General features: G+C 58.8%; 1 protein-coding gene across 8 annotated transcripts; it reads right to left on the reverse strand.

Moving 5' to 3' along the window:
- Positions 1-1,119: 1,119 nt before the first annotated feature.
- Positions 1,120-18,731, reverse strand: NFYA (nuclear transcription factor Y subunit alpha). Of its 8 annotated transcripts, none has more exons than XM_039912505.1 (11): positions 18,636-18,731; positions 13,338-13,455; positions 12,669-12,800; positions 10,562-10,645; positions 8,183-8,329; positions 7,665-7,799; positions 7,109-7,214; positions 5,784-5,950; positions 5,289-5,462; positions 4,532-4,633; positions 1,120-3,348 (listed from the first exon to the last, which is right to left on the reverse strand). In XM_039912505.1, exons 3-11 carry the CDS (start codon positions 12,741-12,743, stop codon positions 3,295-3,297), a joined length of 1,044 nt encoding a protein of 347 aa, XP_039768439.1. In that variant the 5' UTR covers positions 12,744-12,800; positions 13,338-13,455; positions 18,636-18,731; the 3' UTR covers positions 1,120-3,294. The 8 variants fall into 8 exon arrangements, with proteins under 8 accessions (XP_039768439.1, XP_039768440.1, XP_028925653.1 ...); XM_039912506.1 differs by having other exon boundaries at positions 5,784-5,932; positions 10,559-10,645; XM_029069820.2 differs by having other exon boundaries at positions 10,559-10,645.
- Between the last annotated feature and the right edge of the window lie 56 nt (positions 18,732-18,787).

The raw sequence follows: 18,787 nt of genomic DNA on the forward strand, positions 1-18,787 counted from the left end.
AGTAATCCTGGTTAGAGTTTAATATTATTCCGCAAGACTGGCTTTGAAAACCTATATTGGAGTTTATAACAGAGCTTATCAAGAAAGGAGTGGCTCTTTTCAAACAAGAGACAAAAAGGCCAGAGGCAGGTGCTGGCAAAATAAAAAAAAAAAAACCTACCAACACAAGGGATGTTTCTGTGTGCACAATGTGGCCCGGTCTGTGGATTCCACGCTGGCCTTTTCAGCCTCAAATGCTGTACGGGGAGAACTGACATCAGTCGTTCCTTCTTCGAGTCCAAAGGACTAGCCAGCAAATCTGGGGACTCGCTATCAGCCAGCCCGTCAACGAGCCCTTAGGGTGTCAGACTGGCTAGTCCTCTAAACTCTAAGCTCGTTGTGGGCAGTGAACATGTCTACCAACCGATTCTTACTCTCCCAAGCACTCAGTACAGCAATCAATAAATACCACCGTCTGCTTGATTGATGCCTTCTGGGCTTTGCATTAATGAAATTTAAGTCAGAGGATGGTGGCGGCAAACTGCCGAACTGACGAAAGTCCAACCTGCTGCCCCTGGAGAGTCCCTGCTCTGGTTCTAAGTTAAGAATAATAACGTTGGTATTTGTTCATTCATTCACTCAATAGTATTTATTGAGCGCTTACTATGTGCAGAGCACTGTACTAAGCGCTTGGAACGAACAAGTCGGCAACAGATACAGTCACTGCCGTTTGACGGGCTTACAGTCTAATTTGTTAAGTGCTTACTATGTGCAGAGCACTGTTCTAAGCGCCGGGGTAGATACAGAGTCGTCAGGTTGTCCCACGTGAGGCTCACAGTTAATCTCCATTTTACAGATGAGGTAACTGCGGCCCAGAGAAGTGAAGTGACTTGCCCACAGTCACACAGCTGCCAAGTGGCAGAGCCGGGATTCAAACCCATGACCTCTGACTCCCAAGCCCGGGCTCTTTCCACTGGGCCACGCTGCTTCTCGGCAGAGACACTAGAGCCCGGGTGCTAGAAACTGGGTTCCGAATGCCGAAGAGTGACGGAATGTCACAGTGCCCCCAATACCATGGGTTCCCCCAACTTCACCCACTCCTTGGGGAACGGCAAAAACAGAGGCGTTGCAGAGGTGGGATGGCTTGGGTACTGAAAGCTTCTGTCTTTATTAGCCGAACGAGTGTACACAGTACTTACAATTGCATCCATTAGAGACAAAGTACACCTGGAAAATGCATCCTATAAAAACCCTAGAAACAAACTATATACAGTGCTGGCCACCTCCCCAGTGTTCTGAGCAGGGGCACCCCACGGGCCTCCTATGTACGCTCCCCTCTCCTTTTGTCCCCCATCCCCTGCCCCGGCACCTGCAGATCCTCCCTGGGCCTGCCCCACTTCTTCGCTCCCAGCCCAGGCTTCCAGCTACCCACCGCCCTGCCCTCTCTGGCTTTTACAGCGAGGGAGGAGCAGGCTTCGCCGGCGCTAAACTTTTCCATTTTGTTTTAAATTGGAATTTTTTTATCCTGTCAAAAACAGGAGCAAAATGCCTGAACGCCAGTCTCACCAGAGACCCCCCGCAGGCTCGCCGCCACAGTGCTCGCCCCACAAGCTCCCTCGTCCCGACCCCAGCTGGCGTTCCAAGCATCCTGGAAGCGGGCCCGGCCCCCCGCTCCCAGCCCCGTTTCCGACAGTGATGGACCCGTCCTCCAGAATCCGCCGGCCCCTCCTGTCCCACACCGGTCAGGACCCCAGTTCAGTACCTCGGTGATGGTGGAGGTCAGACCCAACACCTTGACTGCTCCAGAAACCACCGGTCTCCCAGGCCTGAGCCCAGCCTCCAGAGTTCCCTGCCATACTGGATGGCTTCCCTGCCAGGGCCATCCGCATTAGGGCAACCCAGAGGCCAGAGAGAAGGGAGAGGGGGCCGCGACCATGGACGATCCCACTCCCTTTCCTCTCCTGGCAGAATAGGAGGGAGGCACGGCTCATGGTGGTGGAGCCAGAGGGAGAGAAGGCAGTGGGCATCTAGATGCTCGTGCACCCAGGCGACAGGACAGGGCAAAGCCAGCCCCCTGGGCCACGTCCTCGCTTTCTGAAAACTCTGTTGCGGGGACACGTGTCCTTTAGCTTCGTTTCTAGCCCGGGAAGTTGGCAAGATGTGCTGCCCAGAATAGCTACTGTCCTCTGGATGCCCGGGGCTCCGGGGACAAGGTGAAGATCGAGACTGCCAGAGCTGCTCGACCCAGGCCGGGCAGGAGCTCTGCAGAGCAGTTGCTTCAAGCCCCATTCCACAAGCCCTCTATGCTTCCTCCCCCCGTTCTCCAACGCTGCCAAAGGGGTGGGTGGCAGAGGTCAAGCCCTTGTTCCGAGACAACGGCTCCTTCCGTCCACAACGTAGAACCCAGGCTCACTCTGCCGGGTACCCTTTTGCTCCGGGGAGGGGACATCACTCCGGGCGGGATGAGGGTCCCGGGCCGGGGACCCCCAGAGGCCGGGCCACGAGGAGGTAGCTGAGCCGTGTCTGATTCTATGCTGTTCGGTCCTCAACCCCAGATCCCAGGATGGGAGATTTCCCGCACGGTTGTGTGGGAAGCAGGGCCCGGGCCTCAGCCCCGACCACCCCTCCTGGTGCTGGACAGCTGAGCCAGATCCGGGAGAAGAACTCGCTGCTATGTTCACTTGAAAGTTGACAACTCCGATGGTCCTTCTGTTCCGGGTCGGCGTTCCCGCCTGGCAGCGGCCTGCTCACAGGTCCGTTTGGCCGGTCCAGCCAGGAATTCAAGGCCACGGGGCCTGCTGGGGCGGACCAGGTACGGACACGACGGTCCTTGGGTCCTGGGACGGCGTTCCTGTCTGACAGCTGCTGCCTTCCCACGGGTCCATTTGGTCAGGAACTCAAGGCCCTGGGGCCTGCCGGGATGGTCCAGGTGCAGGCCCGATGGGCTGAGTCCCCGTATCTCCCCTGGAGGGTCAATCCCGCCCGCTCCCTCACCGGGCCTGCTCCAACACCATGGAGCTCAGCCTTCCGGCCGTTAATTCCTCTGCATCGTTAATTCACAACACGTCCAAATCCGAAGCAGCCTAATGAGGTGAGCCGGGGCCTGAAGATGCCCGGCAGCTGCTGACCGCAGCTAGAAAATACACCAAGCCACGTTTTCTAAGCCGGGTGGCTGTCTGTTCGGTAGGAAGGGGCAGGATGGGGAAGAGCGAGAGAGCGAGAGAGCGTCCCACAGGAAGGTCTCGCTTGATCCGTGGGGACGAGGGGGCTCCCGGAGAGGGGTGGGGCTGGATCAGCCACTTCCCCGGCCTGGTGTTAGGACACTCTGATCATCTGGGTCATTGCTTCTTCACTCGCTTGGTTTGGGTCCTGAAGGCCGAGAAATACAGTCACAAGAGCCCAGAACTTCTTTTCTCCTCTTCACCCCTCCCCATTCCTGCCACCCCTTCAGATTGTCAGCCCTTCTCCTCCATCTCCAGCCCGACCACGGAAGGACGGGCTAACCAGAAAGGCCAACGGAATGCTGGACAATCAAACCAGCAAGCCACAGCCCACGGACTACCTATGGCAGTTATTTTGTTCTCTTTTACGGTACTTGTGCCAGGCGCTGGGGTAGACACGTGTGATATAGTCCCCATCCCACATGGGGTTCCCAGTTTAAGTCGGAGGGAGGACGATTTAATCCCCATTTTACTGAGGCTCAGAAAAGGCCCCTGACTGGCCCTAGGTCACACAGCAGACAAGTGGTGGAAGCAGGACTAGAATCCAGGTCCTGTAACTCCCAGGCCCGGGCTCTTTCCACTAGGTTTCCCAGCTTTCCCAGTTCCAGGTGCCATTGCTCAGAAGGGGCCCACCAGAGCTGGAGAAGGGACAGGAAGGCCACTGAGGGTGTGTGCCTGTTGGGTTGGGGGGGAGGGGGCAGGCCAGGGAAAATCAGGGCTCCTCAGGGTGGAAAAACAAAGACTGAGAAAGGGACACGGCTAAAGTCCCAAATTCACAAAAGGTAAGGGTAAGGTGGAACAGGTCCGTTCACAAAAGTCCTTCCACAAGCAGGCCCAGGGACCACCCCCAAGGCTGGAAAGTGGTGGAGGTCAAACGAAAATCCATGGCGGAGAATCTGGATCACCTTATCCCAGGAAGTTGTACCCACTGCAATAACAGTAGCTTTAAGAGGAACGTGACTACCTCTCGGTTTAGGGTTCTACGGCAAGTTACCAGAGCCCAGGACCTAGGCCGACCACCAACTTGTCTGGTTAGACCACGATCTGACCCAGGACTAGCACTTCCTAAATGGCTTTATGGACCAGTTTCCCTTCCCTCTCCTCAGCTCCAACAAGGAGGATTCCCTTCTCCCTGGCCCGTGCCTGGATGACCCACCCCAGCTCCCTTCCACCTCGTAGGGCAGGCGGGCTGGACCCCCTAAAACCTCCCAGTGCCCCCGGCTCCCGCTCCCCAGCCCACAGCTGCTCCTGGGGCCCAAGTGGATGGGCCCAATCCCGCTTGGAGATGCGAGGTGTCAACGCCGAGGGGGAGAGGCTCCGTCTCTTTTTACCTGCATGTGGGGGCTGTCCTTTTCCTTGGGGGAGAAGAACCTTCCACCTTCCCCTCGCTTGCGGGCCATGGCGTGGCGGTGTCGAGACTCATGCAGGTATTTCTGCAAAGAACAGCGACGGGATCTGTTAGTTGCCGGTACAACACCTTCCGGGAGGAGCCTCGGGTCGGAGCACAAGTAGCTTCCTTGGCATGGTTATAGGGAAGTTGGACTCAAAGCCGGGGAAAAACTGTTCTTCGGTGTGGGTTTGCGGCGGGGAGGGGGACGATGGACAAGATCGGTATCTTCAGGGAATATTCCTAAGGAAAATATGGCAAACCTTCCTCCCACTTCCCAGAGCAAATGACTGCAAAATGCAATCCTGGGCCCACAGCTTTGAACCTCCGTTTCCAAATGGCACATTCGGAGTGCCTCTCGTGTTCCAGTCTGCAAATCTCTCTGGCCCCTCCAGCCGCAAAAAAGGAGGTGCCCGTCCATTTCCCCCAAACCCGCCCCCCTACCCGAGGCACGATCCGCGCCCTCGGAGGCCACTGGGAAAATTACTCCTGAGCGTTCCCTGGTAGGTACCGAGCGCCCACTGGGAGCATTGGAAGTACCCGACTGAGCGGCTGGGGAAGTACAGCCCAAGCACAAGGCCCGTTCCCCGCCCTCAAGGAGTTTCCACTCTAACGGAAGAGCCCCCGAGGTGGAGTCCGTAAATGCAGAAGGAGCTGGGGGGCGGGACTAGAGGGACCGGACCCCGCTCTCCCATCCTCACCCTTCTCTCCTTGGGAATCTTCCCCTCGGCCTCCAGTTTGGCGCGAGCCTGCCTCCTCTTGAGGATGCGGTGGTACTGCTTGGCGTTCACGTAGAGGGGTTCCTCCTCCAGCATCTCCGCTCCGGGCAGGGGGATCCGTTGGATGGCGGGCACCGAGCCGGCCCCTGGCACCATCTGTGAAGGGAGGGGCCCAGGGCTCGTTACGGGCCCGAAACGGACGCCGGCCCTGCTCCAGCCAGCCCGGGCCGGCGGTTGCGAAGCCCAGCCCTCGGGAGGAGTAGAGGAGAATCCGGGGGGGAGGAGGGGACCCGGGACACGCTCAATAACAAGCCCTTCCCAGTTGGAATTTTGGCTCCCGGCCCTCCCACGGCCACAGGACCTTAAACGTCAGTTCCCCCGGGCCTAGCCGGGCACCTCTCGGCAGCCCCGGGTTTCCCGCCCCGACGGTGGTCCGCCGCCCCCCTCCCCTCCCTCCGGCCGACCGGCGGGGCTCACCATGACCATGCCGCCGGAATTGACCACGTTCCCGGCCACGGGGAGGGTCACGGTGACGGTGCCTTGGCCGCTGCTGGTGGTGTTGGTGTTGGCTCCTGCCTGGACGATCTGGGCTCCGGCCAAGCTCGCGGCTGGGATGGTGATCATGCCTGAAACAGGGACTGTAACTTTAAGAAAACAAAACATAAAAACAAAAAGAAACAAGAAAAAAAGAAAAACAGAAAAAAACAAAAACACGCACATGGAAAGAAGGGCACACGGTTAGTCCCTCCCCTGCAAGGTATGCAGCCTCCCCACGGAGGCCGGGCCAAGGGACAGAGGTTGTCGAGGCCCAAGCTGCGGCAGGGCCCGGCCGGCTCCTCGGGCAGGAGGGGGACCCTCCCGGCGGGGGCCCCCTCCCCAGTCTGGCTCTCGGCCAGCGAGCGCGACTGAGATAGCCCGAGTCCCGCCCGCTCTCAGTCCACTCTGTATCTTCCTGCCAAGAAAAAACTGCGGGACCCGCCCGCTACCTTCCCTCCAGCCACGGGAGAACCCGCTCCGGGCATGCTTTGTCCCCCTGGCTACCCCACCCGTGCACACCCACAAAACCCAGGGAGGACTTGTGGCTGCCGTAGGGGTTGCTCTGACTACGGGTGGGTCTTCGGTTTTGAGCCTATTTTATCTATTTCTTGGTGTGGTCTTTCAATGTTTCATCGCTCCTGCTGTGTCGCTTGCAACCCCTTCTCCCCACTAATATTCTCATATTGTGAGCTCCCTCAGGCACAGCATCTAATTCCCGCCTCTCTATTCTTCTCCACCGCATAGTCCAGGGCTCTGCCCACAGATAAGTGCTTAAACAAGCACTTAGTACAGTGCTCTGCACAAGGAAAGCGCTCAACAAATACGATTGAATGAGCAAATTGAAAGCACCTCAGCTCTTGGGAATTTTCTTTCCTGACCGACAGCCCTTCTTGCCCAGCTCCAACCTCTCTTCCTCCTTCTCCTGGGACTCACCGACGCCCTGGTTTCCTCCCCCGATCGCTCTCCGCACCTGCCTCCATCTCATCCTCTCTCCTCTGTCCTCATCCTTGGGCACCCTCATCTCCTCCTCTTCCCTCTGGGCCCCACCAGACCACCATGAGGCAGGGCCCAGGAACTGGCCAGCTCCAACCACCGCACGGCCACTGGGGCCGGTACACGTTCTCTGGAACCGAACTCGCTTGGGGATTTGGGGAGCGGACCGCCTCCTCCCAGAGAAACCACCCCCCCCGCCACCACCAAGCTCCAGGGCAAGAAAGACACAAAGGAGTAGCCCCCGGGCAAAGAGCAACCGTCCCGGGCCATACCTTGCTGCAGGATGGTGCCGTCGGCGTTGACGGGCTGATAGACGATGGTCTGCCCTTCAGCGGTCTGGGCCACCTGCTGCCCCTGGACCGCTATCTGCTGCTGGGTCTGGAGGAAGAAGAGACCGGGCACAAACCCAATGATGCACTCGGAATTTAAAAAAGTTATGGAATCCTGGGGGGTCCCAGGCTCCCTGTGATTATTTTACTGCCACTGAGTCACCGACTCTCTGGAACAAAGTCAATGGGCACACTCACTCCAGCCAGCCCCAAGAGCCCAAAGGTTTGCCAGATGGAGAGACAGAGAAACAGACACAGAGAGTGATCCAGACACAGAGAGAGAGAGAGGCCCAGACACACACAACACTCTCTCTCTGTCTCAACCACAATACCAGGCCACATCTCGGCAAAGATGGCTGGGGCTTTCTTCCTGACAGTTTCTGGAATTAAAGCTCTCCCTCCCTCTCTCAAGGAGCAGAGGCCCACAAGCAACACGCCTGCTGGGCCGGGTGCGGAGAGGCGCCCGGCGGCTGCGTCGCCCGGCGGAGCGGGCACTCACCTGGGTCTGGCCGGCCGTGACGGCGGTCTGGGGCTGCTGGATGATGATCTGCTGCGTGGGGCCCTGTTGTCCCTGCTGCACTTGCACCGCTGGGCTCCCCTGGATCTGGATCTGGCTTGGCTGCACCAGCTGGATCTGTGGAGGAAGCCCAAGGTGTCGTCGGAACCGGAGAAGTCTGCTCCGCCCCCCCCCCCCCCTTTCCCTGGGGAAGTGACCGTCTCTAGTTCACACAGCAGACAAGTGGTTGTGCCAGGATTAGAACGCAGGTCCTCTGAGTCCCAGGCCTGTGTTCTTTCCACTAGGTTCTGCTGCTTCTTAACGTCCAAGCAGGCAGAGTGGGCCAGTACCTGGCTTGATCCTCCTCCGGCCATTAACGGAATCCCTCTCTACCTTTTCCTCTCTGCCAAAGTAGTTTCCCCCACTAGGATAACTCTGGGGTTAAAGGTGGGTTATCCCCTGCCCCCCCCCATTCTCCACGTACCATGCCGGTCCACTTGGTCGCCACAGAAGAAACTCACCTGCTGGAGTCCTTGAGTCCCAGACACCGGTACTTGCATGATGGTCTGTCCCTGGCCCCCGGGGACCGCCTGGACCATGATGGGCTGCCCGGCCGAAGTGATCAGCTGGCCGCCACTTACTTGCACCATTAGAGGCTGGCCCTGGACCTAGCGGCAAGAAGAGAAGGCCAGATCGAACAATGAAAGGAGGCCAGAATGCCAAAACACCTCTTCGACGAGCTCTCCCGTGGCTCTGCTTTGGAGAGAGAGAGGGCTAAAGACAGCCAGCGAGCTGGAAGCGTCACCATCCGATCACGAGCCTGGGCCTCCAATCTACCAGCCCAAGGTCCGACATGGAGTACCCTCCTGCCCTCCAATGACGGGCTCTGGCATCACTGAGCGACTGAGCCCGAATATCCGTCCACTACCATAAGAAGAGATGACCACAACAGTGTTCTTTCCTCCCTTCTCCCCAGACCCAGGCTGGGGGCCCCACCCTGCTCTCGTCCCTACATCCTCCAAGGATTTTCACTCTGGAGCGAGGTGATGTCCGACATGGCGTCCCTCTCTCCCCGCTCATCTCCAAGCCTGCCGGTCTCTGACTCTGTCAGAGAAGTGGACTCGGCTCCCCGTGCTGCCACGGGGGTCTCCAGCCCGAGTCGGAAGAGTGGCACGGGGGACGCCTGGAGCAGACCCCCAAGAGGACACGTTGGAATGGAACGCCCCTTCCCTGAGGATGTCTCCATGAAAAATGAGATGGATGTCACCCCGTCAGCGGTGCAAAGGGCAGTAGACTCCGAGGTGAAGAAAGCAGAAATGCCCTCCTCCAGGTCCCCTCACAACCGAGAATCACTCCCCCTTCCCATTCGCAAAGCCTCTCAAGTCAGGCCTCCCCGGAAGCGAAGCCGCCGGGCCGAGGGTGGCGGAAGCCCAAGTTTCATCCGACAACTGGCCTGCGGGCACCAACCGGAATCCAGAGCTCTGCCACGCTACCCCAGACCACTTTGGAAGATGGGAAAACCACTTGCGCTTAGTACAGTGCTTGGCACAAAGTAAGCGCTCAATGAATACCACTGATTGATTGCCTTCTAGGGTCATCTCCCAGGTCTCCCGATCCACGGAGGCGCTTGGCCTGCTTTGCTGACAGAGGTACGTGTCCCCCGAGATGTGAGCTGGAGAGGCCCGTCCTGGACTCGCTAAAATAATGAAGCCTCTGTCCCACCCCCCATCCCATGGCCTTAAGGAAGGCTATTTCTTAAAAGAGGCCGACACCCTTCCCTCCTCCCCTCACCGGCTCCCGCCCGACGCACAGGCCACACGTGGGCACATGCATCAGCCACGAAGCAGGGGGACCGGAAGCGCGTTGCATTCCCATTCCACAGGCAGGTCACACCAAGATCCACAATGCACAAAAATGAAACGGGGCAAGCAGGGGAGACGGAAGACCAGGAGCGGTTTGGGGGGGGGGGGTGGTCCCACCGGCTGTCCCTCCCCCTCCCCAGCCACATGCTCAGGCCCCCCGCTGCCCCGTTCACCATGGCCCGAAGGGTAAAGTACGAGCAGTGGGTACCACCGGGGGAGGTCTGGAGGACCCCGGAGAATCCTGGCGTGCTGGGGCCAAACGCGATGAGGAAAGTCAATCAGGGTTTGAAATCACCCGAGCCCCGCCTGGTGGCTGGAGAATTTGGTGGGAAACCAGATGGGATTTAGAAGCGACATGCCCGGACTGCGGCCTGAGAGAACGGCCAACCAGCCCGGCCCGAAGCCCGTGCCCGAACTCAGCGGGCTCAGAGGACCAAATCCTTTTAACCGCCTCTTTTCTGCTGGGATTTCCCCAGGCGTCCCTGGAGAGGGAAACCCCCAGAACATGGGGCCTTCCCCAAACCCACCCGGACTCAATGAGGACAGTGGCCGGGGAGGATCAAACCCCACCAGGCCCAGAATTCCCGGCCACTGTAACCCCGAGCTGCCTAGACGCCACGACGGTCTTTATACCGGAACTTGTTTGGCCTGGGCCTCCGGCCTCTCGAAAATGACATTTTCCTGCAGAACGGGGTGTGGGGGGAGGGGGAGGTCTGGCTTTGAAGTCAGAGGCCCATTCTTAAATTCCTGTGGCTGGCAACTGCTTCCAGCTGCTTTTCGTTTGCTGCCCAAGACGTTCCTGTTTTCCCTGGAGGCGAGTGCGGGAAAGGGAGCTGGGGACTGGGGAAGAGAGGGGGAGTCACTTCATGACCGTCTCAAATGGCCAGGCCAGGGAGAAGCCCAACCGGGATCTGGGGTGATCGCCAGGACCCGCCCACGGTGCCCATTTCAAACCCTGAGATCTAAACCCCGCGGCGGCAGGGGCGGGAGGGGCTCATGCAGTGCTCACGGAGACACGATCAGAGAGGTCACCACTACCTGGAGGGTCTGCACTTGCTGGCCGGAGGCGGATGCCACCTGGGCCTCTGTCTGCAACTGGACAGCAGTCACGCCACCCTGTTGCTGGGAACAGGAACGGGAACAGCTTGAAGAGGTGGGTCAACGGGAGACGACCAGCTGAGGCGGGGGGCCGCCTCTCGGCCCGCAGAGGCCCAGGGGAGGGAGCTTCTTCCGGCCCCCCGAATCCCGGCCACGCGCCTCCACGGGGAGGCCGTCCGTTCCCGGGGTCCCCAGGGACAGGCAGAACCAGGAGAAGGGCAACGGAGGCGTCCCTGACCCTCAAAACCCTCCTCCTTGGCCCCCTTGGCCCTCACGGCCCTCTTGCCCGCCTGTGGAGCCTCGATGGTGCTCCGCCCCCACTCCAGTTGGGCCACAAGGGCTCCGACACCCCCACTCTGGGTAACCCCAGTCCCGCAGGCCCTCTGCACCTTAGAACTAGGAGAAGGAGGTGCAGTACCATTTACTGAGCGCCCCCATGGTGCGGCGCATCGAACCGGGCGCTGGGGAACAAAGCGATACAGGGAACTTACACCCTAACAGAGGAGGCCGCCATAAAAATATTTCCAACTCAAGTGATGAAAAGAAATCGCAGAGCTCATATGTACACCTGAGCGCTGAGGAGGCTGTGAATCAGTTCCTAAGCCCTAGAGTTGGCTGCAGGGAGGATTCGGCTCGGGGTGCTGGGAGGTTCAGCGGGGGGGGAAGGCTTGCCGCGAGAGGTGGGATTTTTGAAGGGCTCCGAAAGTGGGGAGAGCCGTGGTCTGCCCGACGTGCGGAGGGAGTTTCAATCCAGGAGTAGGGGGATAATAATAATGTGGGCAGTGTGAGGGATGGGACGGAGCACTGGAGAGGGAGGGTGGAGGTCGATGCCCTCGGTGAACCCACTGGGGCCGTTTTGGTGAAAGCGAGAGCCTAGAGTGGAAGCATTTGGTCCGTTCACAAGGACACGTAGCCCAGCAGGAACAGACCTGGGGTTTCCCACCCAGCCGTGTCTTCCCGTGGCCCTTCGGGCCCCTAGGCATCCGCCGGCCGGGTGGAGGAGGGCAAGACTCAGGCCTCCCAAGGAAGTTCGGAACCTGGTCAGGAACAACCTGCTCTCTTCACTTGGAGGTTTGAGGAAAGAGGGGCTACCCGCCTGGAAACGAGCAAGCCTGCCCAACTCCTCACAGAGCCCCAGCGACCAACTTGGATCCTTCCTCCACGCTAGAAAAAACCGAAGGGCGAGACCAGCCTGACCCTAAATAATGACTGCAGAACCCCCTCCCCTGATCTGGTGAGGGAGAGCAAGGCCCATTCTACCAACAGACACACCTGGCAATGAGACGACGCTCTGACAGATGGCTTGGTGGGAGGGTGGAAGCTGGGTTGGCTCTGGGCGTGAGGATAAACCAGCCCCATCCTAATTCCACCAACTACTTGTATTGCTTTTTCCCTCTCTCTGTTTTGAGTGTTAATAAGAAGAATAATAATAATAATGATGATAATAATGGTACTTGCTAACTGCTATATGCCAAGCACTGTTCTAAGCACTGGAGTAGATACACGTTAATCAAGTTGGGCACAGTCCCTGTTCCACATTGGGATCACACTCTTAATCCCCATTTTTTACAGAGGAGCTGAGGCCCAGGGAAGTGAAGTGACTTGCCCAAAGTCACAGAGCCGACAGGTGGTGGAGCCGGGGTTAGAATCCATGGACCTTCTGACTCCCGAGCCCCAAGCTCTACCCACAACGTCACGCTGCTTCTCACGGTGTAGGGTTAGTGTTGACTAACCTTGAACTAGAAACGACCTTTTCCAGAAAAAGCCCCTAGAGATAAACACCACTCCTGTTCACTAGACGGAGGGCAGAGCCTGCCCAAGCACCCAAGGATCCTGATGCCAACCAGCGCACTGGGAGCAGACGGAGAGGGGGTGCGGGGGAGGGAGGGGTGCTCCTTTGGACTGGCGGGCCCAACGGTGGGCTCTCGGACCGCCCCCCGCCTCTCTGGAGCAGCAGGGTACCCGAGAGAGCCCAACACCCGTTTCCAAGCCGAGCCCGGAGGTTGCGGCCTGCGGACCGGCGGGCCCCCTGCCCCGCCTGGCGTACCTGCTGCTGGATCTGGCCGGCCTGCACGACGATCTGCTCCGTGGAGTTGCTGCTGTTGGCGGCGTACTGCTCCATCGCTCCCCGCGGACGAAATCCGGCCTTCGGGCAGGAGGCGGAGGCTAAGTCGAGGCTCTATTTCCAAAGGCGGGGAAACGGTCAGGACGGCCACCTGCGGTCCCGGGCTACCTGTCCCGCTGCCGGGCCCACCCGAAAAGCCCACATCAGCCCCGGCAGGGAAGGAGTCGAGCTCCCCTGTTCTCTCAGCCCCTGCCTCTTTTCTTTAAAAGGGCCCAAAGTGCTTAATGAGCAGGAGTGGGGCCCCTGAGGCCGCCAGAGCAGATATTCCTCGCCGCTTCCCTTGGTGGGGGTGGGCCTGCTCTTCCTGTCCCACCCTCCAATCCTCAGCACCAAGGCCACCTGTCCACTCTGCCCCGCAACAATCCCCAAGCAGCGAAAACAAAGTCTCCCGCCTCTTTAATGGAAAGCGGTAGACACCTGCCAGTTGGCTAAAGGGCAGAGAAGAGTCTCCCCCACCCTAGGGAAGACAAAGTGTCCCCACCTGCCTGCCCGGCCTCTTGTTCCTGTCTGGCTGAGCTCCGGTGGACAGAGAAGCTGCAGAAAGCCCAACGGACCCGGGTGGCCCATGGGCCAACGGCAACAGCGGCTCACCTGCGAGACCTCCCAAGATGCCGACCGGTTAGGTGCCAGAGGACCGAAGGGTAACCGGTGGAGGGGTTTCACGCCCAGGGAGCTTCACGGGATTCGGCAGGGAGCCCCACGCTCTCTTCTGTCATGAGGGAGACAAAAACAAAGGATTAAGATAAACTCCCAAGTGCGGACGGGCGACGAACCGGGCAGAGAGGAGCCCGTGCCAGAGCCCGGATGATTGATCGTACAAACTGTGGATGGAGAAGTTTGGGGACGGCCTCTTACAGCCTGTTAGCTCTTCCCGGGCAGGGGAGGAAGGTGCTTTCTAGTCCTATTTTACGCTCCATGGCACCCAGTATGATGCCCCACCCCTGAGGGTAGGGACTCAGTAGGAGGTGAGAAGTCAGCAGGCCCCTCTCGGCCCACAAGGCAGACGTCCTCGCAGAAAACCACCCGAGTCCTTTCAGAAAATCCAAGTTGGGTACTAGCCTTCAGGAAGCTTTCGTTGGCCTGGGTGCCTTCGGCTGAAAACCAGCACAAACCCGGAGGTCCGCGGCCTTCCCAGGAGGAGGGGGAGAAGGGAACCTGGCTTCGTCCTGCAGGGAGGGGGTACTCTGGATGGCCCTGCCCACCCGCCTTGGGGCATAGCTTAAGCTCGCTGTGGGCAGGGAATGTGCCTGCTATTGGTAGATCGTCCTCTCCCAAGCATCTAGTACTGTGCTCTTCACACAGTACGCGCTCACTAAATACAACTGACTGTGCACCTGCCAGGGGTTTTGGGCCGGCTCCGAGGAAGTTTTCCAGACAGCTTCCTGCTGAGCAGCCAGGTCCTTCTGGCTAAGAATGAAAATGCAAATCATCTGGGCCCCATCAAAACCTCCCTGAAGGGAAGAACTATTATAAAAGCCAATTTTCTTTTGCCTGAATCATCCACGCAGCTGCCTCCCCTTTCAACTTTCCGTTGCTGGCAGAGGGCAAGCCTTACCAGGCCCATCGGGTGATCATCAATCTGGTTTCCAGCTGGACTGTCCCGCCGGGTACCAGAGGGGCTCGGGACGCCCCCTCTGCGGGCGGCCTTTTCACCCGGCCTCCCACCGCCTCGGCTCCCGCGGCCAAGTTCCGCCGTTCGGACGTGCCGCCCGGGGTTCCCGGGAGGGGAATGAGACGGCTCTGGAGCCGGGGCGGGAGGGAGGAGAGCACGGCGGGAAGGGACGCGGGGAAACGCTGTCGATGCGGGCAGGTGTCCATAAAAGGCTGAGGTCACCCCACTCCCCCGTGGGCATTTCAGTGCCCGTGATCCACAAGAGTGACTCCACGCTACCCCTCCGGGCCGGAGGGCACGGGCGTGCTCTTACGTCACTGGAAGAAACGACGGCTGAGGTTTGTAAGCTCTTCCAGGGCAGGGGAGGAAGGTGGCTTCTATTCCAATTAAATGCTCCAAGCACCCAGTAAGGTGCTCCGCCCCTGGGGGCAGGTACACGGTAAAATAAACGGTGGTATTTGTTAAGTGCTTACTATGGGCAAAGCACTGTTCTAAGCGGTGGGGGATCAGGTTGTCCCACGTGGGGCTCGCAGTTTTAATCCCCATTTTACAGATGAGGTAACTGAGGCACGGAGAAGTTACGTGACTTGCCCGAGGTCACACAGCTGGCAAGTGGCGGAGCCGGGATTTGAACCCACGACCTCTGACTCCCAAGCCCGGGCTCTTTCCACTGAGCCCCGCTGCTTCTCTGTAGGACGTGAGAAGCAAACAGGCCCCTCTCGGCGTCTGCTCTGAGGGACCCTAACCTTGTTAAGTAAAACTGTGGGAGCAGGGTAGAGTCGGGGGAGTCTGCAACTAAGCTCACAAACCATTTACCCCAACTAAAGAATGGGCAGAGACACCCTTCCGAGGGCACAGTGCCAAGCTGTTTGAAAGTCCCGTTCAGACCGTGAGCCCGTCATTGGGCAGGGATTGTCTCTACCTGTCGCCGAATCGTACATTCCAAGCGCTCAGTACAGTGCTCCGCACATAGTAAGTGCTCAATAAATACTGAATGAACGACAGAGAAGCAGCGTGGCTCAGTGGAAAGAGCATGGGCTTTGGAGTCAGAGGTCATGGGTTCGAATCCCAGCTCTGCCACTTGTCAGCTGTGTGACTGTGGGCAAGTCACTTCACTTCCTCTGTGCCTCAGTTACCTCATCTGTAAAATGGGGATGAAGACTGTGAGCCCCACATGGGACAACCTGATTTCCCTGTGTCTACCCCGGCGCTTAGAACAGTGCTCTGCATATAGTAAGCACTTAAATACCAACATTATTATTATTATTAATGACAGGACAAACTCAGTCTCCTGCTGAAAGTACTAGTATCTCCTTCAGGTTTCACAGGTGGCGAACCGGCCCCGGACTCTAAGGCTCAGTCGAGTCCAGGGGGCCTGGTTTCCGAGTGTGTGGGGGGAATCCACGTGGTGCTTACGCCATCCCCAACACAACACGACACATCTCCAAACTCGACAACAGAAAGGATGGGGGCCGGCACTTGCCCTGGCCCAAGGAAGCCGGAATCAATCAATGGAATTTATCGAGCTCTTACCGCGTGTCCTGAGCACTCGGGAGAGTAAAATACAGCGGAGAGAGAAGTGTGGCTTAGTGGACAGAGCCCGGGCCTGGGAGTCAGAAGGACCAGGGTTCCAATCCCGCCTCTGCCACCTGTCCGCTCGGAGACCCTGGGCAAGTCACTTCGCTTCTCTGGGCCTCAGTTACCTCATCGGGAAAATGGGGGTTAAGACTGTGAGCCCCATGTGGGACACAGACTGTGTCTGGCCTGATTAGCTTTGTATCCAGTCCAGTGCCTGGCACAGAGTAAGCGCTTTTCATTCATTCAGTCGTATTTCTTGAGCACTTACTGTGTGCAGAGCACTGTTCTAAGCGCTTGGAACGGACAATTCGGCAACAGATACAGACCATCCCTGCCCAACGACGGGCTCACGGTCTAAAAGGGGGAGACAGACAGCAGAACAAGTAGACAGGCATCAATACCATCAAAATAAAGAGAATCATAGATATATACACGCTTTTAACAAATACCATTTAAAAAAATTGGCAGACACATTCCACACCCACGAGTTTACAGTCTAGAGAAAGGTACTGGTTTCATTTTCACCGGGACTGTCTTGTGTCCAGACAGACCTGTGGTATTTGTTATGCCCTTACGACGTGCCGGACACTGTACTAAGCACTGGGGTGAACACAGGTAAACCGGGATCTGAAAATACTTTGGTCCCTGTGGGGCTTCTATGGCTTGATGCAACATTTTTAGGAAAAAAAACAATCAAGCTAGAAAAAGGCCAGCCCAAGAAGAAAAGCAAACACAGGCCTCTGAAGTTTAGTTACTGAATATTTAGCGCCACGGAACGGACTGTTTATTTGTGAGGAAAGAGAAGTCATCCTGGCTGCCCACCAAACCCAATCAATCCTCAGGTATTAAGTCAAAATCATGACGAATCAGCAGCGTATCAATCTTTTTGCGAATCCCAGGAACTTTTCAGCTGTAACCCTCCACAATCTTGACCTCCCCAGCTCCAGAAACTCATTCACTTATTCATCCAATCGTATTGTTTGAGCATTTACTGTGTGCAGAGCACTGTACTAGGCACTTGGGAGAGTACAATTCGGACACAGATAAGGACAATCCCTACCCATCAACGGGCTCAGGGTTTCCAGGGGCAGGCTGCGACAGTATTCACTCACACAACTGTACTTACTGAGCGCTTCCTGTGTGCAGAGCACTGTACTAAGCGTTTGGGAGAGTACAATTCGGCAACAGATAGGGACCATCACAGCTCAACGACGGGCTCACGGTTTCCAGGGCCAGGCTGCCAAAGTATTCACTTTCGCAATCGTATTTACTGAGCGCTTGCGGTGCGCAGAGCACTGTGCTGAGCGCTTGGAAAGTACAATTCAGCAATAAACACAGACAATCCCTGCTCAAAAACGGGCTCACGGTTTCCAGGGGCAGGCTGCGCCGGTATTCAGTCCCGCAATCTTACTTACTGAGCGCTCGCTGTGTGCAGAGCACTGTGCTGAGCGCTTGGAAAGTGCAATTCAGCAACAGAGACAATCCCTGCTCAACAATGGGCTCATGGTTTCCAAGACCAGGCTGCGCCAGTATTCACTCACGCAATCGTACTTACTGAGCGCTCGCTGTGTGCAGAGCACTGCGCTAAGCGCTTGGAAAGTACAATTCGGCAATAAAGGGAAACAATCCCAGCTCGACAACGGGATGACGGGGATGACATTAAAACAAATCGAGGCCCCACCAGCCCCCGCTACCCATAGGGGAGAGCCCTGCTACGGGATTTTCGGAAGGCCCGGTTTTCCGAGGTCTTATCGGGAAGGGGGACGGCCTGGGAGACAAGGGGGTGTCTGTACCGGGGGAGGGGGCGGATCCCGAGCCGGGGAGGAGGAGGAGGAGGAGGGAAGGGGCGGGAAGGGAGGAGGAGAGAGGGCAGCGATGCTGATCGGGTCCGGAAGGGAGAGGGGAGGCCAGGGGTGGCATCCGACCCCTGGGCAGGATCCCAGGAGTGGCACTGACCCCCCCCTCCCCCCGGCAGGATGCCCGGGGGTGGTCTCCGACCCTCGAGCAGGGATCCCAGGCGGTGGCATCCGGCCTCCAGGAAGGAACCCAGGGTTGCCATCGACCCCCGGGCAGGAGTCCAGGACTGGCATCGACCTCCGGACAGGATCCCAGGGGCGGCACCGACCCCCGGGCAGGATGCCCAGGGGTGGCATCCGACCCCCGGGAAGAAGCCTAGGGGTGGCCTCCGACCCTCGAGCAGGAACCTAGGGGTGGCATCCGACCCCCAGGAAGGATCCCCAGGGGTGGCACCGACCCCCGGGCAAGATCCCGGGGTGGCATCGACTTCGGGGAAGGATCCCAGGGTGGTCGTCGACGCCCGGGCCGGAGCCCAGGGGTGGCATCCGACCCCCAGGAAGGATCCCAGGGGTGGCAACGACCCGGGGCAGGATCCCAGGGGCGGCCACCGACCCCGGGGCAGGATCCCAGGGTCGACACGGACCCCCGGGCAGGGATCCCAGGGGCGCCACCGACCCCCGGGCGGGATCCCAGGGGTGTGATCCTTCCCCGGGGCCTTAGGGGCTGAGCGGGCAGGAGGGCGAGGCAGGCAGGGGGGCTGGCGGCAGGGAGCAAGGGGCAGGAGCCGGGGGCCGGGCCCGGCCGGTCCTGGCGGGGCCGGTGGTGAGTGGTCAGCGCCGCCCGCCCAATGGGGGGCGCCGGGGCCGGCTCGGGGCCGGCGGATATTGGCTCCCCGCACTCACCGTGCCTCGCTGCCCCGGTTGGCCGCCCGCGCTGATTGGCTCCACTACCGGACCCCGAAACCCAATCAGAGGCCCGGGCCGCCGCCGCCGCTGCCGCCGCCGCCGCCTCGCAAAATGGCGAAGGCGAACAAAGGGGCGCCGGCCTCCCTCCC

Source organism: Ornithorhynchus anatinus, chromosome 7, assembly GCF_004115215.2.
Source record: "Ornithorhynchus anatinus isolate Pmale09 chromosome 7, mOrnAna1.pri.v4, whole genome shotgun sequence".
Lineage (NCBI taxonomy): Eukaryota > Metazoa > Chordata > Mammalia > Monotremata > Ornithorhynchidae > Ornithorhynchus > Ornithorhynchus anatinus.